This window comes from Naegleria lovaniensis, assembly GCF_003324165.1.
Source record: "Naegleria lovaniensis strain ATCC 30569 chromosome Unknown tig012, whole genome shotgun sequence".
NCBI classification, from domain to species: domain Eukaryota; phylum Heterolobosea; class Eutetramitea; order Acrasida; family Naegleriidae; genus Naegleria; species Naegleria lovaniensis.
The window spans coordinates 219,474-242,689 of NW_025407834.1; the positions used below are offsets into that span (position 1 = coordinate 219,474).

General features: G+C 37.1%; 12 protein-coding genes across 12 annotated transcripts; 5 read left to right on the forward strand and 7 right to left on the reverse strand.

Moving 5' to 3' along the window:
• Positions 1-4: 4 nt before the first annotated feature.
• Positions 5-1,679, reverse strand: C9374_001203 (uncharacterized protein; the record flags this gene model as incomplete). The annotated part of the gene is made up of 2 exons (XM_044687750.1): positions 5-88; positions 141-1,679. 2 exons carry the CDS (start codon positions 1,677-1,679, stop codon positions 5-7), a joined length of 1,623 nt encoding a protein of 540 aa, XP_044551601.1.
• A 104-nt stretch (positions 1,680-1,783) lies between these two features.
• On the reverse strand, positions 1,784-5,214 carry C9374_001204 (uncharacterized protein; the record flags this gene model as incomplete). Its single annotated transcript, XM_044687761.1, has 2 exons — positions 1,784-4,868; positions 4,943-5,214. The coding sequence occupies 2 exons, from the start codon at positions 5,212-5,214 to the stop codon at positions 1,784-1,786; spliced, it is 3,357 nt and encodes a 1,118-aa protein (XP_044551602.1).
• A 143-nt stretch (positions 5,215-5,357) lies between these two features.
• C9374_001205 (uncharacterized protein) lies at positions 5,358-6,466 on the reverse strand (the record flags this gene model as incomplete). The annotated part of the gene is made up of 2 exons (XM_044687772.1): positions 5,358-5,728; positions 5,788-6,466. 2 exons carry the CDS (start codon positions 6,464-6,466, stop codon positions 5,358-5,360), a joined length of 1,050 nt encoding a protein of 349 aa, XP_044551603.1.
• A 58-nt stretch (positions 6,467-6,524) lies between these two features.
• C9374_001206 (uncharacterized protein) lies at positions 6,525-8,953 on the forward strand (the record flags this gene model as incomplete). Its single annotated transcript, XM_044687783.1, has 5 exons — positions 6,525-6,748; positions 6,815-7,466; positions 7,533-7,616; positions 7,681-8,036; positions 8,086-8,953. The coding sequence occupies 5 exons, from the start codon at positions 6,525-6,527 to the stop codon at positions 8,951-8,953; spliced, it is 2,184 nt and encodes a 727-aa protein (XP_044551604.1).
• A 168-nt stretch (positions 8,954-9,121) lies between these two features.
• Positions 9,122-10,301, forward strand: C9374_001207 (uncharacterized protein; the record flags this gene model as incomplete). The annotated part of the gene is made up of 3 exons (XM_044687794.1): positions 9,122-9,232; positions 9,338-9,487; positions 9,705-10,301. 3 exons carry the CDS (start codon positions 9,122-9,124, stop codon positions 10,299-10,301), a joined length of 858 nt encoding a protein of 285 aa, XP_044551605.1.
• Positions 10,302-10,425: 124 nt separating this feature from the next.
• On the forward strand, positions 10,426-10,791 carry C9374_001208 (uncharacterized protein; the record flags this gene model as incomplete). Its single annotated transcript, XM_044687805.1, has 1 exon — positions 10,426-10,791. One exon carries the CDS (start codon positions 10,426-10,428, stop codon positions 10,789-10,791), a length of 366 nt encoding a protein of 121 aa, XP_044551606.1.
• A 532-nt stretch (positions 10,792-11,323) lies between these two features.
• On the forward strand, positions 11,324-14,470 carry C9374_001209 (uncharacterized protein; the record flags this gene model as incomplete). The annotated part of the gene is made up of 1 exon (XM_044687816.1): positions 11,324-14,470. One exon carries the CDS (start codon positions 11,324-11,326, stop codon positions 14,468-14,470), a length of 3,147 nt encoding a protein of 1,048 aa, XP_044551607.1.
• A 10-nt stretch (positions 14,471-14,480) lies between these two features.
• Positions 14,481-17,321, reverse strand: C9374_001210 (uncharacterized protein; the record flags this gene model as incomplete). The annotated part of the gene is made up of 4 exons (XM_044687828.1): positions 14,481-14,794; positions 14,878-16,404; positions 16,504-16,695; positions 16,820-17,321. The coding sequence occupies 4 exons, from the start codon at positions 17,319-17,321 to the stop codon at positions 14,481-14,483; spliced, it is 2,535 nt and encodes an 844-aa protein (XP_044551608.1).
• Positions 17,322-17,458: 137 nt separating this feature from the next.
• On the reverse strand, positions 17,459-18,457 carry C9374_001211 (uncharacterized protein; the record flags this gene model as incomplete). Its single annotated transcript, XM_044687839.1, has 1 exon — positions 17,459-18,457. One exon carries the CDS (start codon positions 18,455-18,457, stop codon positions 17,459-17,461), a length of 999 nt encoding a protein of 332 aa, XP_044551609.1.
• Positions 18,458-18,492: 35 nt separating this feature from the next.
• C9374_001212 (uncharacterized protein) lies at positions 18,493-20,126 on the reverse strand (the record flags this gene model as incomplete). The annotated part of the gene is made up of 2 exons (XM_044687850.1): positions 18,493-20,043; positions 20,124-20,126. The coding sequence occupies 2 exons, from the start codon at positions 20,124-20,126 to the stop codon at positions 18,493-18,495; spliced, it is 1,554 nt and encodes a 517-aa protein (XP_044551610.1).
• A 67-nt stretch (positions 20,127-20,193) lies between these two features.
• C9374_001213 (uncharacterized protein) lies at positions 20,194-22,026 on the reverse strand (the record flags this gene model as incomplete). The annotated part of the gene is made up of 2 exons (XM_044687861.1): positions 20,194-21,691; positions 21,896-22,026. 2 exons carry the CDS (start codon positions 22,024-22,026, stop codon positions 20,194-20,196), a joined length of 1,629 nt encoding a protein of 542 aa, XP_044551611.1.
• Positions 22,027-22,304: 278 nt separating this feature from the next.
• C9374_001214 (uncharacterized protein) lies at positions 22,305-23,093 on the forward strand (the record flags this gene model as incomplete). The annotated part of the gene is made up of 1 exon (XM_044687872.1): positions 22,305-23,093. One exon carries the CDS (start codon positions 22,305-22,307, stop codon positions 23,091-23,093), a length of 789 nt encoding a protein of 262 aa, XP_044551612.1.
• Between the last annotated feature and the right edge of the window lie 123 nt (positions 23,094-23,216).

A 23,216-nucleotide genomic window follows, 5' to 3' on the forward strand; every position in this document is an offset into this window, starting at 1 on the left:
TGTTTTATTGAACTAGTTTGTAGTTTGGATTGGTGTTTTTTTCTTGGGCACCAAAACATTGACTTCGCATCATCTTTTGAAGACTTCTCTTCACCAGATTGCATCATAGTTTGTAAAGTCTGAGAGCTCTGTGAGAGTACCTCCCTGATTCTGGCAATATGTTGTTCTAAAGGAGTCATATCAGTGGCTGGCTGGGTTGACTCTTTGGTCTCGCTCAATAAATTTGTTGTGCCAAGTAAACCAAGATATGGTTCTCCAAGTTCAGCCTTATCAAATCTCATGATTGCCATCAAACCTTCTTGAGATGAAATAAATAATACAGTACCATCACTACTCCAGCTACAGTCAGTAATTGGTTGTGTGAAAAGTCTTTGAGCTCTGAACAATACATTATTGCCCTCAGTATCAAAAATGATAATCTCATCCTTAGAGGAAGCACATGCCATCATTCGGTATGGAAGAACAGACTTCTCACTCGTAGACTTGTAAAGAATTGGAGAAAATCTTACAACGGGGCATGTTGATGTGAGTCCAGTAATACATTTTGCTGGTTTCTTCCAAACATTTCTGTAAAACATGTGAAGTGTGTTCGAAAGACCTGCCGTTGTAAAAAGAAAAGAACCATCAGGAGAAAATGACAATCTTCTCACACTATTCAAGACAGTCGATCGATACTGAATGGTGTGATTATCTCCTTGGAATAATTCCTTATTATCTTTTGCACTCTTCTTAATCGTTCCTACTTTTTCAAAAAGTGCTGCTGTGGTCGAATGATTCTTCTTTTTCTTTTTTGGTGACATCATTACTTGTTCATTCGTCGTACATGCAACGCCTAAATTTCCAGCAGCTGATCGTTGTTGTTGAGGACCTAAAATTGAGAAACGTTCTTGATTCAAACCAAATAATAAAACCTTCTTTGCTGTACTCAACTGAATAGCCAAATAATAACCCAAAGGATCCCAAGTAACACCTCCAAATGAGGAATGAATTTCAGAAATATGTTCAAACAACATTTCAAAAGACTCTAAAGGTTGATAGACTCGCAATCTCCGATCCATAGAGGTCGTTGCTAACAAATATGTTGGCTTTCCAGTCTTATGATCGATCAAGGGTGGAGACCAATTCAAATCCCAAACATCCTCACCTTCTTCACTTCCGAACTTTCTTGCAATGATCCATTCTTCGGTTGGTTTGACTTCACTCTCCAAGAATGATAAATCCGTATCATCAGAGCTGCTACTATTATGAGCCATCAGCATGGAAGATGTTGGATGGCCACTGGCGGCCATAGTAGTACCTAGATTGGACTTCTTGGAATCCATCTCGGAGGATGTTGTGGCTAACAAGCCTTTCTTCTTCCAAATAATCACTGCTCCTCTTCCACATCCAGTAGCAATATAATTACCGCATGGACTCCACCGAGCAATATTCACGACTTTGGCACTGTCATAGATGGGGTTCATGGTTGCAATGAGTTTGAAAAAGACATCTTCTTCCGAATAGGAGAGTTCCCAGATTTTGATATCGGTTTGAATACCTGCAGTAACGAGACGATTGGTTTTTGGGTTGAAATCAACGGTTAATAAAGGTTCTGGTCGTCGGTAGAGACCTTCCATGTATTCATCACGAAAGAAGTGAACTTTCGTTTTCTCAGCAGTGATACTAGTTGCTTTGGACATTTTTTTTATTTGAATGTGAAACGGAAAGTTTAGGCGCCAAACAATTGATTGTCTTTTCACAAATGATAACAAATGTTTATTGTCAGAGAGCTGAGTAGTCTCTTTTAAAAATCATAAATAACCTCTTCATCAAATCGATTCAGAACATCTTGACAGTCTGCCAATTCTTTTTGAACCTTCTTTCTCATGTAGAATACAGGACAATCTCTGTTGGTACACAAAACATCAGCATGCAAGCTTCCTTGACATCGCTGACAGTATGTCCAAACTCGGCTGTAAATATCTTCATAGTGATTTCGCTTATTAATGGCGCTCTCATAAATCTTGGGAGCAATTCCTTTTTGTTTACAATCATTGCAAATTGTAGAGCCACCATTCTTTGCAAGTACATTCCTGCAACCGAGACATCTGAGTTGTTTTTGTGTGAATTTCATAATACCTCCCTTTGAGGGCGTTGGAATTGAAATGGCACGAGTATGCTCTCCAACAAATAATGATTGTGTGTTGTCAATAATTGGACTGAAAATTTGTTCGAGAGGTTTCTTGATTTGATGTTCAAGATAGTATTGAGCGTCAATAGGAATACTGTTTTCCAATACCCAAATAGGGTCTTCACTCTTTTCGTATGCTTTTGCTCCTTTGTGTGCCTTAACAATGACATATGGAATTCGATCTCCAACACGAGGAGCTGTCGATGGATCTCTTTTTGCCATTCTTTCTGCCAATTCAACGTGAGTTTGCTTAGCCTTGTACTTGTCACTCTTCTTCACCAATGCTTTGGTAATGACAAGCATACTGATATCCATTCTGTTCATTAATAGATCAGAAATAACAGATTTGGCATAATTCACAGCTGCCTCAATACTCTTCTTGACTAGAATCAAATGCAAGCAAGTATTTACAAGGTTTCTCACCAAAGCACAGTTATCTCTTCTCACAGTCACAATACCTTTTGCATCCATTTTGTCATACTTTTCAGTTTTCGTCCACAATAAACCAGCATATCTTTTCTTTGCCAAAAGTAAATATGGATAATAGACCTTTTCGAATTCTAGTTTGATTGGCTTAACAAAGGTTTTAGAAATTTCTTGTGATGCATGAAGACCGAGCTCCATCGCCTTTTTGATGTCTCTCGTTCCGAACTTCACCATGACAGAGTCAGTATCACCATAAATAACAGTTGCATTTGCTTCGTAACCATTCTTGACAGTGTACATTTCTTCAACCATGGTTTTAGTGTGTTGAATCATTTCTCTACCAAAGGCAGTAACAGAGGCAGAAATTTCAAGGCATGGCAACATACCAACAGTTGCACCAGTAAAACCATAGACAGAATTGGCACTGACTTTGAGAGCAAGTTGTCTACCATTCATGACAGCCTTTTCAGTTGGATCAGTTGCGTTTTCCAAATCCTTTCTTGCTTGTTTTCTTGCTGCTAAAAGTTCTTCAAGAACCAGAGGCAATAATCCTTGCTGTACGTCTCTTTTGATGAAATAGTCTCCACTAGGAGTTTTGATGTATTGATCTTCGGAGAGTTTAGCAATATCTTCTTTTTTCAATAATGTCGTGTAGCACAAGTTATGTGCAATCATAATGGATGGATACAAAGATGCAAAGTCAAGTGTTGTAATTGGAATGTCGTAATAACCAGTCTTTGGAGTAAGCACGAAACCTCCTTCATAGGTTTCACCTTCAGTTGCTTCTCCTTCTTCATCCAAAACTTCCTTCTTGCCACTTTTTGTAATGGTTGGCATAATGTATCCTTTCTCTTTGGCTTTTCTGAGAAGTTGTGAAATGACCTTAATTTGTTGTCCTCTCTTCAAAATGAATGATACAGGAATACCAGTGACACGAGCCATTTCAATATAGTTGATGATAATCATGAGCTTGTCGAGAAGTCTTATTGGCAACACAGCGTCTTTCAAACAATAGGATGCCAACCTTCTTCTATCTTCATCAGAACCTTCATGGAGGGTTGAAATAATAGAGTGGTGCACTTCTTCTTTCTGGTCACCAAGGAAATGAGCTGATACCGAGTTCAAACTGTAAGAAGAAAGTTTGTGATCTCTTTGAATCGCTTGTAGCACATCAAGTTGAATTCTACCTTCAATATTAATGTCCTTACTTTCTCTTGTACCGTAAGCTCTTGAAGAGAAGGTACTATTCTTCATTTGAGATCTCTTGTTCGCGATTCTACCCAAGAATGGGAAGGTGCCTACTTTGAGTGCTTTGGCTCTGTTAATGAGATATGGCAAGTCAAAGTTGATAATGTTGTATCCCGTAATAATATCAGGATCAACACAGATCATAAAGTTTCTCCAAGCTTCTAGCATGTCCTTTTCGTTTTTGTAAGAGTGAATTTCCACACCAACTATTGGAGCGACATCTCCAAGACACATGACATTCTTAATGAGAGGTTCTGATCTTCCTTGAACGGTCACATAATTGGCAATGACAATTACAGGATCTGATTCAGCTTGAGGAAAGTGTCCATCTTTACCCTTACATTCAATATCGAAAGAGAGAATTCTAACAGGTGCAATTTTATGCCATCCTGGCTCTGTTGGTAAGTGACTGAGTAAATCTTCATAGGATACATCCACTTCAATTTGAGAATGGCTTACTTTTTCATTATCATTTCTTAATTTATAGGAACCTGCTGGTAGTTCAACCCAGTTAGCACCAACCATATTCGAATCAATCATGCAACGCAAAACGAACAAAACATTACTTTCATAAGTTTGGAATTTCTTAAATCCAAGACCAGGAATATGAATACCTTTCTCAAGTGCTTCTCTTACATGAGGAACAATTGGAGGAATGCTTGTCTCAATTCTCAAGAAATTTCTCGAACTTCCAAACGAGTAATGCATCAGACTCTTCTTTCTTTCAATGCTTACATTTACAATGTACTTGTCTGCTTTTCCTTTTTGAATATTTCTTTCACCCATGATTGTGTTCAAAAACTTGGCAAAGTTTTGTGTTTGATCTGGATTGAAATTATCAGGTTGATCAATATAAAAGTATGGAGTATAGCCTCGTACATGGCAAGTGACAGAATAACCTTCTTCAGTCACACCATATAAACGAACAATTGGAACATTTCCATTGGTAGGTCCAGGATAACCTGGTTTTTGTTCTCCGAGAGTATAATCTGCATCCATTTGTTGGAAAGCAAGAGAACAAGTCCTTTCAAATATAACGAATCCTTGCCGAGTGATGGTCTGACCCAAGTAGGATGTTTAGGAACAACAGCCCTAAACTTCTTCATATCTTCCAAAGATATGTTTTGTGAGAGCTGTGTGCTATTTAAAACATCCTCTTCTTCCATGATGTCTTGTTCATCCTCTTCGGAAGGTTCAAATTGTTGTTCATCCACATCTTCAATGTCTTCGTTTGCTTCATCTTCATCAAAATCGGAAGGATCTCCTTTGGATATTACTAATTCATTGTCTTTTTGTTTGGACTTTTTGTTTTTATCTTCAGAAGAGGAGGAAGACTGTTTTGTGGGTTGAGAGGTTGGTTTTCTCTTCATGATGATGTGATGATGAAAGTGAAATTATTATTTTGAGAATTTTTTTCTTGTGTGTAACGTTCTTTTGTTTGTTGGAACCAATTTGAGCGGGAACAAAAAAAATTGTGGCGTTTTATGATTCATGTCTCCATACAGATTTCGATTCACTCATTATTGCCAGTGTCTTTTGGATCAAGTTTAGGTCCAGAAAAAAACGAGCTTAACAGGCCAGACATGCCACTCGGATTCAAGGTTGCCACCTTTCCAATGAGCTCTGAAATAATTTTGTTGGTAATTTTCTCCTCCCATTCTTTCATTCTTGCATCAACACATTCATTGACATATGATCTTAATTCTTCCTTGGTTGAAAATTGGTTAATGTAAGAGGACGAAATAATATTCTCAGAGATGACTTGCGGAGTCACATTCGAGGAGATTGAATATGCTTCGTTTATCACTGGTTTAGGAATGATATCAGATGCTGCTGATTGTGGTTGAGAAACAATTTCTTTCTCTCTTTCTTTTTCTACAGAATCTATGGTCTTAGTGATTGGTATAATAGTGTTGAAAATCATGGACATTTGTTTGGCAGACGGATTATCATTCCGTTCATTAAGCTCATAAGCATGCGAGGGTCACTCATGAGTGTGCTCATACTACCTGAAAATTGAGTTGACTCTTTCGTGTCATTGTGTGACAATGATGAGGAGCTGACAGCAGAGGAGGAGCTTGTGACAGGCCCTTTTCTTATTCCATGAAGTACAATTGCACTAACACAAATCTTTGTTTGTTTGAAGGCTCTTTCGCAATAATCTAAAGACAAAAATTTGATGACAAATTTCGAGTGCATTGGTAATTTCTTAGAGATACCATCTTGATGGCTCTCAGAAGTACAAATACAATGATACTGATAGGCAGATCCTTCTCCAACTTTCTCTGTAAATCTACAAGTCTGTGAATATTCTCGATCCATCGATGTATATAATTCAATATTTCTTGCCGTACTATAAACATCAATGGCAGTCCACTCAAATAATTCATTCAATTCGATGGTAATTTCAAAATATTTACTTTCGGAATCATCGTGTGGTTCCTTCTGCTTTTCAAATACCACTGGACCTTTTTCTACATCATTCTCTTCATGATCGGTAGTTGAAGCATCTTCCACATGTACCAATCTTTGAAACAATTTGATTTCATCATTCCGATATTCCTCGTTGCAGGCTTGCCAGGTGGCTCGGAGCAAAAAGCCTTCTTGCCGATTCACATCCATCGAAGAAGCGAGATGGATGCAATTTCAAATTTTTAATTTCAAAAACAAACATAAAAATATGGGCAAGAAGAAATCAGCATCTTCATCCAACAACACTACGAATAATAATTCGGGTAAATCAAAAGGAGCATCCTCCAGCTCCGGAGCATCTTCTTCAAGCAGTGAAGAAAAGGTAAAAAAACAAGGATCTGTAAAAACCCCAAAAGATACATCCAATAGTAGTTCATCCTCATCATCATCGGGATCTAGATCATACACAAAAAAGATCAATTACAAGCCATAGTATGTAATATATTCATTAATGAAATATCGGAAGTTAAATTGTCAATTCATTTGAAAAATTAATAGCTCATCAGTGTTAGATTATATTTATCATGCAAACAAATTATTGGATTTAGAAAAAGAAGCCGAAGCGGAGGAAGCGACATTATCAAGTAAAACTTATAGATATGTACAAGTGGAAGAATATACTATGGGATGCAATGGTCGGTGTAACGTCAAGCTTATCATGAAAAGTGGATCTGCTGCAAATGTTGTTACAGATTTTGCAAAAGTGGGAGAATCTATAACTTTGAAAGTAGCAGAAAGTGGAAGTGACAAAAAGGAAAATGAAGTTAAAGCGATTAGAGGAGTTATTTCTGTTGTCACAGAGAAATACATTATTGCTACAATGGATGAATTTTTGGACGAATGGTATGAGGCCTCTAAATTGCTCATGAATAAGGTACTAGATGAAGTGACGTTTAAGCGTTTGGAAATGGCTCTCAAACATTTAGAGCATTATGAAAAAACTCCTGCCAGTAATATTGTTAATTTGTGTTTCAGACCAAGGCCTGATGACGAGTATGAAGAAGTGTATCCAAAGTTTGTCGAAGATAGAGAAGTAGATCAAATGACCTTTTTCTCAACCACCTTAAATGACTCACAAAAAGATGCAATCAAGTTCGCTCTGAAATCTAACGACATGTCATTAATTCTTGGCCCACCTGGAACAGGCAAGGTGAGTTTAATTTCATTGTAATTTTGGCGTCATCAAATATGAATTATTGAATTTTACACGAGTTAGACAACAACAGTTGTTGAACTAATACGGCAGGCAGTAGTTTTGAAAAAGCTCAAGGTATTGGTCTGTGCTCCATCTAATATTGGTGTAAGTTCATCTCTTAGAATTATTAGAAATAGTTATTGTAATCATATTGTTACTTTGACAACAGATCGATAACGTTGTAGAAAAATTATCGGACGAAAACACTGGATCGACAAAGAAAATTAAGCTTTGTAGAATTGGCCATCCAGCCAGAATGATGGATTCTATTCTGAAACACAGTGTTGATTACAATATTTCTGTTGGAGAAGGAGTGAAGGTTATTAATGACATTAGAAGAGATATCGTCAAAATTTCCAAGCAAATTACCAAGACCAGAGGGCTCGAACGTCGAAAGCTCAGAGAGGAGCTAAGAAATCTTGAAAAAGAGTTAAAACAAAAAGAAAAAGAAGCTATTCATGACGTCATTAGATTTTCTGATGTCGTGTTATGCACATTAACAGGAGCTGATGATTATTATTTAAGGTATGATATGATTATTATATCATCATTTATGCTTAATAACTTTTTTCAGAGACAAAACGTTTGATCTTGTAATTATTGACGAAGCTGCACAGGCCATTGAAATATCTTGTTGGATTGCCCTCTTGAAAGGCAAAAGATGTGTGCTGGCAGGAGACCACTTCCAGCTTCCTCCAACCGTGTTATCGCCAGATGCTCAAAGACAAGGTTTGGAGGTTACACTCTTCGAAAGAATGTACTTTCGATACAAGGAACATATTTCGAAAATGCTCAATGTTCAATATCGTATGAACGAAGAAATCATGAAATGGTCAAGTGATGAGTTTTACGAAGGAAAGCTCATTGCTCATGACTCTGTAAAATCACATTTGCTGTGCGATCTGGAGGGAGCCTCACAAGATGAAGCAGAGACTCTCACACCTTTATTTGTGATTGATACAGCAAACTGTGACATGGAGGAAATACAGATCGATGCTGAGGAGTCTACAGAATCCCATATTTCTAAAAGCAAGATGAATACGTTCGAAGTTGACCTCGTGGAGAAATATCTCAGACATTTAGTTGAAAAATGCAAAATATCAGAATCCTTAATTGGTGTGATCACTCCCTATTTTGCTCAGGTGCAAGCCCTTCGAGCTAAAATATCTGATGAATTTCCCTTTGTTGAAATATCAACGGTAGATGGCTTTCAAGGTCGAGAAAAAGAGGTCATCATTATTTGTACAGTTCGTTCTAACAAGAATGGTGATGTTGGATTTTTAAGTGAGGAACGAAGAATGAACGTAGCTGTCACCAGAGCTCGACGACAAGTTTGCATCATTGGAGATAGCAACACTCTAAAAACCAATCCATTCTTGAGTCGTATGGTTCAGTACTTTGAAGAGTATGCTGACATCCGATCCGCACATGACTACTTGTAGAATGTGTTCTCAAAACAATTATGATGACATCGTTACCTCAGTAAAACAACCTTCGTTGCATCATTTATATTTCCTTTTGAGACCACTCAATATGACATTTTCGAATTCGAACGTTGGATCATGAAACTTAAAATTGACTTCTAATCAAACTGAGAGGTCAGAGAAAAAATGGGCCAAGGTATTTCCAAGAGCGATTCCGATGTTGGAATTGAATCGGATAACAAGGAAGAAGCTGAGAGACTTCAAAAATTGGTCACTGCCAACGAAATTGCCCAATACGTATGTTATCATTGTCATAATCATCATTGATTTTTGAACATTTCAATTATACTCCATGTTATCATGATTATTGAACCTACCTGTTCATCATCAACAACCAAATAGGAGAAAGTCATTCTCACCAAATTGTCTGATATTAAAAATTTGGATTCACTCCCTCCTCTGGTACTTAAAGATCTCGTTTGTAACCTATTTTTGAAAGAATCCATTCGGAAATGTTATTTATCCTTGTCGGTAGATGAATTAGTGGAATATGTAGGTTGATGTTATGATCGTTTGACAATATTTAAATAGTACATCTTTTATATTCGGAATGGACTTCAATATATTTTCATCAATGTTGAACAATGAATATATTCATAACGGTTATAATGGCATGATGCGTGATCACCATGTTGCATATGGTGCAATAATGATCATCATTTTTCACGAAACGATCAATGATTAATGGATATTCAATCTGATGGAATAGATTGGAAATCTTCTCACAATTTATGAAAATAACACAAAAAGTGTCTTTGCTTCGTTCTATCGGAACTCAAAACTGCCAAGTGTCGTTTCTGAGCTGAAACAAACACCTTGCATTCAACTTCCAAAAGATAATGTATTGAAAGTGCGACTAGTGTTGATACAAGCGCCAAAAGAGTTTTCAACAATGACAGTGTTTGACATATTTTGTCCTGTGATTGAAAGTTTTTCATCAATGTTTCCTTCACAATGCTATAATGCAGCTTTTAATGATTATGAAAATTTTGTGAATGCACAAGTGACAAATCAAAGTTTGAAAATTGTTCCAGCAATTGCTATAGGCCCCTATGTATTGTATTATAATTCGTTAGGACTTGTCATTCCAAGGAGAGCGATTGGAGAGGCAGCCTTTGTTTTATCTGAAATTGATCCAATTGCTTGTCTTTCAGTGAATGAAGAAGCAGTCAAGCAATTATCAACCTTAATATTTATGTGGAACACAAAAGAACGATATAGCTCACAATCCAATAATGCTCAACACTTTGTAGATCACGTGATGAGTCTATTTTCTATTTCACTTCAAGACAAAGCTCCTCTTTAGTAGAATATCTGACACAAATTCGTGCCAATGGATTTGGAGACGCCACCATTCATTTCACAAATGATTTTCGAATTCAATTTAAAATCAAAAGGTTGGAAAAAACATTTTCAGATCGATCAGACCTATGTGTATTCTGTTCCAAATTATTTCAACGAAAATTCTCAAAAGAGACTCATACGATGAATATGCATTACTAAGAAATTTTGACAGAATATTTTGGTGTGAATTTTCACAAATTAAGAAATATTCTCAAATTATTGAAAATCAACAAGGTTCAAGAAGAACCACAGTCTCAGCCCTATATGACCATGAACAACCTAATACCAACACTACCACCACAAGTCCCACCAACAACAATTTTGTGCCACGTAAAACATTGCAGGGTGACGAGCAAGATGAAAATTTAGAGTCTCACCAAGTGCCGAATCCATTTTCAGATCCAAGCATTCTTTGTCAAGAAGCTTTTAAATCTAAAAAGTCATGGTTTTGAATAACACAAGATTTTTTGCATGTTCATTCATCCAATATTATTATTTGTTGGTCTTTGGATTATCTCTTTTTTTCAATTTGTGGTAAACTCCAAGAAATGCTTGTTAACCTTTAATTGAGAGGTCTTTTTCAATATTTTAACATTCTTCTTTGAATTACTGAGTTAAAGATTCGTGGTTTTGCACTTTCAAGTGCCGAAGCCATTTTTCAGATCCAAGCATTCCTAGTCAAGACGCTGTTGCATCTGAAAAGTCATGATTTGGAACAAGATGCTTTGTGGTTTCACATGCATCCTCTCAAAAACGTTCGAACCAAAAGGAACGCTTGAACAACATTTTTCGAGAGATTAGAACCATCAAATGTCAAAACCTACCCACACAAAAAAAACAACAACAAACCTTACATTCTCGTGCGCACAGTGGATTCTCTTGACTGCATCATCATCCCACAACTTGTTCTTTTGACAAGTCAAAAATCTCTCAAAGAACAAACTCTGTACAGAAATATCATTGAAATATTTATGAAACACAATCATGAGCACTCCTACAACAACCACACCACCACATTCACGAAATTTACTTCGGAATTCGTTATGTATTGAAGTCATTCCGAATCAGTCATCATCATCCTCCACAGGTATTCATTCGTCGTCGTCATCAACGTCAACCTTCAATTCACCTCATTCACCACTTTCTTTGTTGAATCATCATCATTCGACTAGTAATAATGTGAGAATTACATCTCCACTATCGATAACCAGTTCGACAAATTCTCGAGCGAGATATAGTGTAGTGACGTGCGGAAGTAATGGACATCTGCCAAACGTCACTACGGATTGGGATATTAAAAAAATTCAAGAAGAAATTAGAATAGCCACCATGATGACAAAGAATCACACACCCTCCTCTTCGGATTCATCTTTAAACACTGTTCTTTCGCCCTCCAATAACATTTCTCCAAAAGAAATTCCAAAAACTCCAATTTTGGATATCAAAAAAACCGAAAAAGAATCCGAAGCTGAAAGTTTTTACAAAATTATTACCAGCTCAAGAAATAGATCAAGAACATTGGACAGTGTTACTCCACGAAAAAGTATTTCATCCAACACGAAAGATGTTGACATGGCTGTCATTCCAAATATGTCCATAACGACAACTAATGGACAAATCGTTGAAAACATTGCACTTTCACCCTTCACAAAAATTGAACAACCCATTGCTAATTTAATTTTAAAATTTTGTACCATTTATGAATTTAGTGCATTGTGTCGCGTCACACAACAATGGAATTATTTCACAAAAATGTATTTGAAAGATTTTGCAGATTCAGAAAATTTGAAAACATGTCTTGCATTATTGTATTGTAAATTATCACAATGTTTGACCGATGTTGTGGAATTTGAAGATCGACCATTGAAGAAGGTGTTTCAACAATTGCATCAACATCGACATTTGATTACCAAATTACCAAAAATAGTATCTACACCATCCTCCAATACTACTTCTCCATTGAAAAAACATACAGAATCAACCTCAAGCTCTCCATCCAATTCTCAACAACAACCACTTCTTCCATTACATGAATTATTTTACGAATCTTACATTTCCTATTTTGGTACCATTGTTCCAAGATTAGCATGGCACATCAGTCGAAAGAATGTCAAGAAGAGAATAACATTCAACGAAATTCAATTTCATCTCACTGTAGAAATGTTTCTCAGAGTAGACGATATCAATACCATTTCTCTCGACACGTACGATATTGAACAATATATTCACAAAACTTGCAATTCGAGTTTTGCTGCACAACTCATGACTTCGGTTTTTGCATATTTTACAGTGTTCTTTATGAGATTTGATGAATATATTTCTAATACTGTGATTGCTGGTAGTGGTGTGAATTCTCCAATTTTACGAAAACAAAACAGTTCAAAGAGTACTTCATCCAATAAGAAGAGAAATTCTAAAACACCACATGACCATCCTATTGGAGAGGAGATCTTTTCCTTTGATTCTACCACCACTGCAGATGTTTCTCCTTCAGCATTATCCAAGAAGAGTAGTGCTGGTGGTTCACTTTCAAGTCACAACGAAGAATTAACAAGTGTTGCAAGAAAAACAGTTTCTTCAGGAATTCTTCCAACTGGAGGAACTTCACGAAGACCTTCCTTGAAAAATTTATTAAGCACTTCACATGAGAGCACAGTTGGATCGTCAAATTCTCCCTATTTACTGTCACCTCGATCTCCAACTCTAATGATGAGAAATAATAGCAGTAGTAGTAGTAGTAGTAATAGTAATCATAGTGGAAACAATGGTGGTCGAAGAGGATCGTTTAAAGATGTATCTCCTATTGGTTCAAGTTTTAAATTTGATCGAGGAGATTTTCTCATTTCACAACAAAGTATCCATTCAGGAAGTAGAGGAGATGAAGTGAGTCAAGTGACAACAGAGACGGATGAAGTGGATGTTGAGGCAGATGCTGATGTTGAAACATTTAATTCTGTGGCAAGCGCTTCTACTTCATTACCAAATAAGGTGAAATATTTGGAAATTGTTCCAAAAGCAACATGTGAATTGGGTTACATGTTTTTAATGGATTTTTTTAAAATTATTTCAAGATATTGCAAGAAAACAAGTTTCAATTATGCAAATTTCTCAGAAGCTGAAAAGGCAAGAATTCACTACTTGTCCACTCTTTCCATTTCTCCCTACAGCGATTCAGCAGCTGCATTTATGTCAAATACTGATGAAGGACAAGTGTCACGAAAGAATATTTTGAAATTTAAAGGAATTTGTCATGCCATGGCAGATTCAGAATTTATTACATGTTTGGTCATGTCAGGAAAGGAATGGAATAGTGAAGATGTGTGTATACTTTTTAATTCATTTAATTTATTGGAGAAGAGATCGAGACGGGATAATTATTGTGTGGATTTAGTGTTACCAACTCATATTGAACTTGTGGAAGAAAATTTCTCACAGAATGTTTCACAACAGGAGGATGAACAGCAACATTCATCATCATTCAACACTCGGTATGAGGACAATGATACCACCATGGTGAAATGGCCATCCTTCCTGAACACCGTCTACTTGACAGAAATGAATGAATCTTTAATCTTTCATGATCGATGGTTTGGAGAAGGACCAAAAATTAGAGAGATTCATTTGAATTTGGGATTGGCAGATTCTAGCTTGTTAACATTTGGTACTTTGAATCATTGTAGAAACACGTTGAGACATCTTTACGTTTCAGAGTGTACACTTAATTACAAAATTGGATCTAATTTTGTGAACGTGATGAAGGAATTAGATTTAGAAACTCTCTCTTTGGAAAGATTTCATCTCGACAGTGAAAATTGGAGAATGCTATTTGAAGATTATTTACAACATTCTTCAAACTCATTGCAGACAATTCGTCTCATCGATTGCATCAACCAACTGTCAGATGTTTCTTCATTTGTTCACAACATTCAAGTGCGAAGTATTCAATTAGCAAAAGTAGAATTGAAACTTAAACATTTTGGAGATGAAGAAAAGGGAGCTGTGAGCGGCTTATTAGAACATTTATTATTGAACGGCAATGCAAAAACAATTATTGCAGACTCAATTTCCTCGCAAAACAAAGTGCATAGTAGTTTGTCAAGAAAGAAGAAGAAAGGTTGCATTATTTCATAAATTATGGAAATTACACTCCTGTCATTTCTATTTGATTTGAAACAGCCAGATGATTGGCTGTTTTTGCCTTTTTCACAAAAATGACAACAATGACAACAATTAAGGTAGTTATTCCTACCACTGATAACACTCCCAATGGGACACTAATTCCAACGGCGATAGCAACCGTGTCTACACCTCCTTGTTGATCGTTCTTGATTGGTGATGAAATGGCTTTGGGTGGAGGAGCATTAACTACTTGCAAGTAATTCAATGATTGAGTTTTGTTCGAGATTTTCAGTGAGGTTTTACCATCCCATATCTCAATAAAAGCAGTCACATTTCCTGGTTGTGAAAGTGTTGGTAATGTGAATGAAAGTGTGGTTGTTGTTGTACTATTCACAATTGGATGCTTTGATTTTTCACACCAATAACTTGCAATTCATTGAGTTGCAATTCCAATACTGCATGGAGTACTTTTCCATTATAGAATTTCAAAAAGTCTTGATGCTCAAAACCAAGTTGAAGAGTTGTGGCTGTTGGTTCAGTGTTGGTGGTTTGACTACTCGTTTGAGTGAATTTCAAAGCAATGGTTTGAGAGTTCAACCAAAGTAAGGAACAATCCTTAAAAAATATATCATTTCTTAAACACGCACATGTATCCCTGTCCACACAATTTCCAAACGTTGAACAAGTATGTGAGACATCATCTGCTCTATATCCAAAGCAAATTGGAATGTCACACCTATCTCCAGTGTATCCCTCATGGCAAGTACAATTATTGAACGAAGTGCATGTTCCATGTGAAGAGCATACAAATGTTAAATTATCACCCCTAACTCCATAACAAATAGAAGTTTGACATTCATTTCCAGTATATCCCTCATAGCAAGTACAATTATTGTGCGAGCTACATGTTCCATGAGAAGAGCAAACAGTCGTATTATCTCCATTAGTACCATAACAGATTGGAGTGTCACAGTTATTTCCAGTATATCCCTCATGGCATGTACAATTGTTAAAGCTTGAACATACACCATGAGAGGAGCATACGGTTAAATTATCATCCCTAACTCCATAACAAATAGAAGTTTGACATTCATTTCCAGTATATCCCTCCACACAAGAGCAGTTATTGAAACTGGTGCATATTCCCTTTGAAGAGCATACGGTCGAATTATCTGCTCTATATCCAAAGCAAATTGGAATATTACATTCATTTCCAGTATATCCCTCATGACAGGTACAATTATTGAACGAAGTGCATGTTCCATGTGAAGAGCAAACAGTTGCATTATCTCCTCGAATTCCATCACAAGTAGGAATTTCACACGCCTTGCCAACATATCCTTCCTGACATGAGCACACATCCAGATTTGAGCAATTTCCATGTGAGTGGCAAACACGGCTGTCATTGTACTTGATTCCAAAACACTCAAAATCAGCACAAGAATGGTTCGATGCCACATATACGAAACCGTCATCACATGTGGGTGTTAACAAACGAATTCTTCGATTAAAAAAATCTGTAAAATAGAGATGACCAGTTGGCATTCGAACAATCGATGAGGGTCTAAAAATTGCAGCGTTGGTTGCCAGACCTCCATCGCCACTAAATGCTTCTGTTCCATTCCCTGCAATGGTTGTAATATTTCCAGTGGAGGCATTAATATATCGAATTCGACAATTTGCATAATCTGCAATGTACACATCTCCATTTTCTGCAACAGTAAATCCAAATGGGTTGAACAATTTAGCACTTGTAGCTGGAATGTCATCTCCATTGTATCCATACGACGAGTAAATTCCTGCAATTTTTGAAATAATTCCAGTCCTTGCATCTATTCTTCTTAGAACATGATCACCCTTGTCTAATATGAATACATCTCCATTCATGGTCTGATGAACTGCACATGGACTGAACAAGTGTGCTTGAACTGCCAAACTTCCATCACCTATGAATTTCACAAAATTTAAAAAATGTTCACATGGAAATCATGTCAAGGCCATTAGAGTGATCCAGAAAACTAAATTCAACTCTTGACAATACTTACCTGCATTTCCTTTTCCTGCAATGGTAGTGATGGTTCCATTGGAGAAGACTTTTCGAACCAAGCCATCCAATCCATAGGATTCAGTGATGAACATTTCATTGGTGGTATGATTCATGTAAATTCCCATGGGTCGCCAGAGGGATGCATTTAAGGCATGTCCTCCGTCTCCACTGGATGAGTCTGCACCGGTGCCTACATGATTCATTGAAATGAGATTTTCATGTCATGAATAGGGTTATACCAATTTTGGAATTGTCCATAATCATTTGAATATTCAATCTTTTTATCGGATCATGTTGTTGATGAATATACTCACCTGCAAATGTCGTGACCAATCCTGTTTCATTCGATACTTTTCTGATTTTGTCTGTGAACGTATCTGCAAAGTAGACATCCTGTGTGAATGGATGTACATAAACACCTGCAGCGAATTGAATATGTGCATTTACTGCAGGAATATTATCAACATACGCGGTGGATTTGGGTGCTGTTGAATTACCAGCAATGGTACTAAGTTTGCCAGTTTTTGAAATTTTCATGATTCGTTTGTTGGGGCTGTCAGAATAATAAATTTCAAGGTTGGAAGTGACATGCAATGCAAACGGAAACATTCCACATTCCAAAGCATTGACACAACCTTCTTGATACACTTGATTGCCATTTCCTGCCACTGTTGTGATGATATATTTTACAGAAGGTGCTGAATGTATCCAACTGTTGGGTGAATGAGTGAGTAATAATAGGAGAAGAAGAAATGACACAAGAATGAATTTGTGCCAATCCAAAGAACCAAGCGTTGTGTGTGAAGAGCCCAACATTTTTTGTTTTCATAACAAACACCTGCTTGCAAAGGTGACATGACGCTTGGCAGTTCGGTTGCCAAATGAGGAGCACCGGTTGTGAAAAATACCCTCGTGCCTTCACTGTCATTCGAGAAAATTCAGAATACTCGCTACTAATTTGTCACAGAATGACTCTTCTCACTGCTTGCTTCTGGTATCACTGATGTTGTCGTTTCATTGCTGTCGCCCACTCGTGCATGAGAGGACGCTATTTCTCCTAAAATAGCCATACAGGTTGCTGTGACCACTGACGCCAAAGATCCCACCTCCAACACGGCCAGAATGGTTTCATTATCGAGTACAGAATGATTCAAAACCGAGTTTGGTAATTGTTGAAGAGTTTCAAAAAGTCCAAGTTGCACCTCGTTGCCATCATCATGATGATTCATGGATTCATCCTCTCGGAAGGCAGCAACATAGAACATTCCACAATTTAAGAGAGCATCCAAACCATTCAATGCACTTGCAATGAAAAAGTACTTGTAAGCCTCAAGTTTCGTTAGTTTTTTCATACTTGCAGTACTACTCATAGGTTCCGAGTTTAAAACGCGTTCATGGATGGGTGGATCATGAAACGTTTCACTCCATTCTTGTTCCTTCCGAGCCCTTAAATAATCATTTCTGCAGCTGTAGGCTGCTAATATTCCTCCCAGTAACGGAATGCTTAAAACAGCACCACGTCCCACACGTTGCAATATCCGAACTGCAGTCTTCTCAATCACTCGCTCCAGCATTAATACGGAGGACTTGGAAACCAATTTTTTGGAAAGAACCTTTTTGGCGAGTGATTTTTCAATTCTGCATGCAAGTTTGTTGACAAGTTGCAATCCAATGTATTCAGAGATGGAGTGTATGATCTTATGACTGATGGATGAGCTGTGGTGATGCACGTGGTCGTTGGCTTGTTGCAAAATGTTGTGTTGTTGTCGTTCCCAGGTTGCATTGTTCATTATGGTTGATCGATCTTTCCGTAAACTAGAAGGATTGATACAAAGCGAGCAATTTGATGAGAATTGTTGTCGTTGGACATGGAGTTGAAATTTAATATTACTGTTGGATTTCAAAACGCAATGTCCTATCCGTGGATGGTTGCTTATTCTATGGTTGAACATTTTTTAAACTTGCATTTTGGTCACATATTTACAATTTATTTCTTGGCTGGAGCAGCTGGTTTAGCAGTTGGGACGTCACCGAGTGGTGATCGAAGCTTTTCTATTGTGAAATCAGTAGTTGCAATTTTACCAGTGTACTTTTCAGGGATTCCAGTCTCCAACAATTCATGTAGCTTCTTTTTCCTTAATAACTCAACCTTCTTTCGTTCCAGCTCCATTTTTCGTTTCAATAATTCTCCTTCCTCCAAATATTCTCTGCGCTGTCGTTCCTTAGACTCCTTAATGCTTTCAATTTGATGCAACACCTGTTGTTGAGTTTCCTTCTTTCGTTTCTTCTCCTCTTCGCTCTTTAGCTTTTCAAGTTCTTCCACTTTCTTCTGATGTTCTACTACACTATTAAAACCATCTCTGTCCTCTCTGGCTAGCTCAGCAATCTTTAGCTCTTTTTCGTACTTTTGCTTTTGTCTTGCTTGATGCAGCTCTTGATTCATTTTGACTCTTTTTTCCTCATTTTCTCTTTCCTTTCTTCGGTATTCTCTTTCGAGAGCTTCTTGAGCTCTTTTTGCTCGTAATGCATCAATTTCTGATTGTTTGTCTTGAGCTTTTTCTTGCATAGCTCGTAATCGAGCAACTTCTCGTTCTTTTTCTGCTTTCAATTGTTCTTGTTGTCTTGCAAATTCTTGTTCTTTTCTCTCTTTTTCTGCTAAATACTCAGCAATTTGTCTATCTTCTTCCATCTCTGCAAGTTTAAGACGTCTCTTGAGTTGAATCTGCTCAGCGTTTGCAAGGGCAATCTCTTCCATAAGTTGCTTCTCTTGTTTTCGCTTTTCTTCTGCTTCTTTTACATCTTCAGCCTTCATGTTTTGCATGTGAGATAACATTGCTTCTTGTTCCTGTCTCTTCAATTCAAGTTCTCTTAATCGTTCTTTTTCTCGCTCCTTCATTTGTTCTTTAATTATAAGAGCCCCATTCCTTCTGTCTTCTTGTCTTTTCTTTTCTCGTTGTTCATACATTTTAATTGCCTTCAGTCTTTCCAATTCCATAGCTTCATCTTGCAACCTTTCTGCCTCTTGCTTCTCTTTTAAAATTCTTTGCTTCTCTTCGAGCTGTTTGTCCCTAATTGTGACACATTGGGAATAAAGAGCCATGCTGTTCATTCGCTTCACCTCATCCAAATTTTCATCCATTTGAGAAACAGCTTTTTCTAGCATCATTAATTGCTTCTCCTGGTTTTCAATGTCTAGATCTGACATTTTTCGTTCTCCCTTGAGTATCTTTTCCTTATCCAATTGTTTCATTCTCTCTTTTCTTTCTTTTGCTTCTTGAGACTCTTCTCGCTGCTTTCGTTCCAACTCTCTTTGTTTTTCAATCGGGACCGACTTCTCTTTGAGACTTGCAAATTCAGCTGTGGTAATAACGACTGTATCTCCTTTTCTTTTTACTTTATCACCGATACCAGCATTGTTGGAGGAACTCTTTTTAGACGAGTTTCCAAACAATGTTTCATCCACTACTGGCTTATCGGAGATCTTTCGATACGTTGATTTCGAGCTCTTATGTGAGCCTGCGCTTGATGTTGATGATGGCTATTCATATAGTGCCCAAGATATCAGTATGCAAATTTCCGTGAGATACATCAACCTCATTGACGTTCAGCCTCACTTACCATTATTTTTTCAAGTGGTTGTTCGTTATATTTACAAATTAAATTTGGCGGGTGAATAGCGAGGTCCGTTTTATTGATCCTCGTCATCATCATTCATGGACGACTCTGCGGGTGTGGCTTCTTCTGAGAGATTTTCAGGAATGAAGAGAGAGTAGCCGTCAAGACTTGTTGAAAGGAGCATGTTCTTGATTCGAGGATGCCAGTGTACTTCCTTCACTTCTTTCTGTCCTAAATGTTCAAAGAGTAATTGAGGAGGATATTCCTCTCCAATTTCTTTTTCAATTTGTTCTTGTTCTGCGTCTCTTTCTAAACTGAGATCCCAAATGGTGACTTGCTTGGAATCTGAGGCTGCAAGGATGGTGGAGTCATGTGGATTCCATTCGATTGAGGAAATTGAAGTTTGATGATAGGAGAATTGACCCACTGGTTTCAGGGCTGTTTCTTGATCTGAGCATTGACGCATGTCCCATATACGAATTTGACCATTGTCATCACCACTTGCAATGAGATAGGTTGTGAGTGGATTCCATGAAATAACATTTACATCAGCGTCTTCACTTGCTTGGAATGAAAGGCCATGTTTTCTGTTCTTTCTTCGAGTATCCCAGAATTTGATGGTTCGATCACATGAGCATGATGCAAAAACAGTATCTTCGTTTGGAGAAAATTGAATATCTTCTACACTTGAAGTGTGCCCAGTAAATGGTTTGTTATAAATTCTCTTCCATGAATAAATACCACTTCCTTCAATGTCCATAACGTTAATTTCACCATTGCAATCACCAGTGGCAATTCTTCCTTCCACACATTTGGACCAATCCATAGCAAAACCTTCTGTTCGATGGAAATCAAAAGTTTGAATTGGCTTCTTGCTCTTACCGAGAGATTTCAAAGAATTGGCCATATTCTCTTGTCGTAATACGGACGACATTTGTGTTAAATCGTAAATGTGAACTTTTGCGTCCTCACACCAAAATCCTACAATATTTCTGTTTTGAGGCATTGCTCTAACTCGATTCACATTTGCAGAAATTGGTATCATTTGATATTCAAGAGATGGTTCATCGTCCATTGTTTCTTCATCGTCATCTTCCTCAACGTCGCTTTCATCAGAGTCGTATCTGGTTTTGTACATGTCATACGCCTTAATTAAATAACAATTCTTTTCAGTAATTGAGTTATCAGTTTGAACACCTGCAACAAAGTAACATGAAAGTGGATAATTGGTGTTATCAAGTGGTTGGCACAAAATGTCAAAACTCAAAGCTGGCCATTCGTTTCGAATTCTATAGTGAACCTCATAGGCTCTATTTTGAAAAGTCATTTCATATTCTCTGGTGTCAAAATCTTCACCAGGTTTATAAACTTCAGCTTTCGAGTTAATTCCTAATCTTTCTTTTTCAGCTTCTTCCTCGTCCTCTATCAACTTGTTTTCTCTTCTTTGGGCTTTCAAATTTAATTCCTCCATTTTTTGACGAAGAGCTTCCTCTCCTTCCACCTCAACTTCATCCTCCTCTTCATCATCGTAGACAACATCTTCATCTTCGTATTCATCTTCGTATGGATCTCTAAAATGGTCATGAAATAATATTTAGTTCCGATAGTGATTTTTCACAATATATCAACGATACAATATAGCCATCATTATGTGCCATTATCGTTAGAGCATAAAATGTAAAGTGCAATAATCAAAATATTGAACAATTTCGACGAAAGAAATCCGAACAAGTCAGTCCCTTCTTTCAAAAACCATTGACAGAACCACCACTTACGCTTCATAATATTCATCTTCATTATGATCAGACATCTCTTCATCGGATGAATCCAAGTGTTTCACCTCTCTTGATTCATTCTTTCCTAGCACGGACGACAAGACTTTTGATTTCTTCTTTGCTCCAGGCATTTTTTTGTTCAACAAAAATTTTTAATTCAAAATTTCTTCACCACACCATACTTCAAAAAAATGGTCGCTACATCATCCTCTTCGTCCAACAACACGGAAAAGAAGCCTGTCTCAATTACGGCTAACAAATTAAAACAAAAGATGAAGAATTGAAAAAAGCATCTTCGGGAACAGCATCAACAACAATTGGTAGCTCAGAGGAGGCTCCGAAATTCCACAACAAGCAAAGAACATTGATTTTGGCTTCCCGAGGAATTCATGCAAAACACAGACACTTGATGAAGGATTTACGTAATTTATTACCTCATACCAAAACTGAAAGCAAATTTTCAAAAGAAGGATTAACTGAAGGAGATTTAGTTAAAAAACTTCATAGACTTCAAAAGATTGACCATATTGCGGCTGCTTTGAAATGCCCAAATATTATGTATTTTGAAGTAGATAAGGAATCAGCAGATACTGAACTATTTTTATGGATTTCAAAGACATCCATTGGTCCCTCAATGAGATTCAAAGTTGAAAACATTAGTACCATGAATGAATTGAATCTCATCGGAAATTGTTTGAAATATTCACGACCTCTTCTTCATTTTGATAAGTCATTCGATGGAGATGAGTCAGAATCAACAACCAGTCACCTTCCTCTTATCAAAGAAATGTTGACACAAATGTTTGCCACTCCAAACAATCATCCAAAATCTAAACCATTCTTCGATCACATTTTTGCATTTTACTATTTGGATGGAAGAGTTTGGTTTAGAAATTACCAAATTGTCACCAAAACCTCAAGCAACGGTATTGCATTAACTGGTTCTCAAAAACATGAATACTCACTTGTCGAAATTGGCCCAAGATTTGTCCTTAAACTGACCAAAATTCTCAATGGCTCCTTTGATGGCCGTGTCATTTACAACAATGACCCTGATTTTGTATCTAAGGCCTATGTTCAAAGGATGGAGAGCATAAATCTTGATCTTCAAAAGCAAAGGAAGATTGAAAAGCATCAGAGATATGTTGAGCTCAGAAAACCTCAAGATGCTGACGAAGTGAGCTCTGTTTTTAATTAAACTTGCGTTTTGAACGATTTTATACTGTCACTTCTTTTAAAAAGATTAGCTTGGTCCCACCTACAACAATTCTACTTGAAACAAAGCTCAAAATCTTACAAAGTGAGCTCATTCAATAGCGAT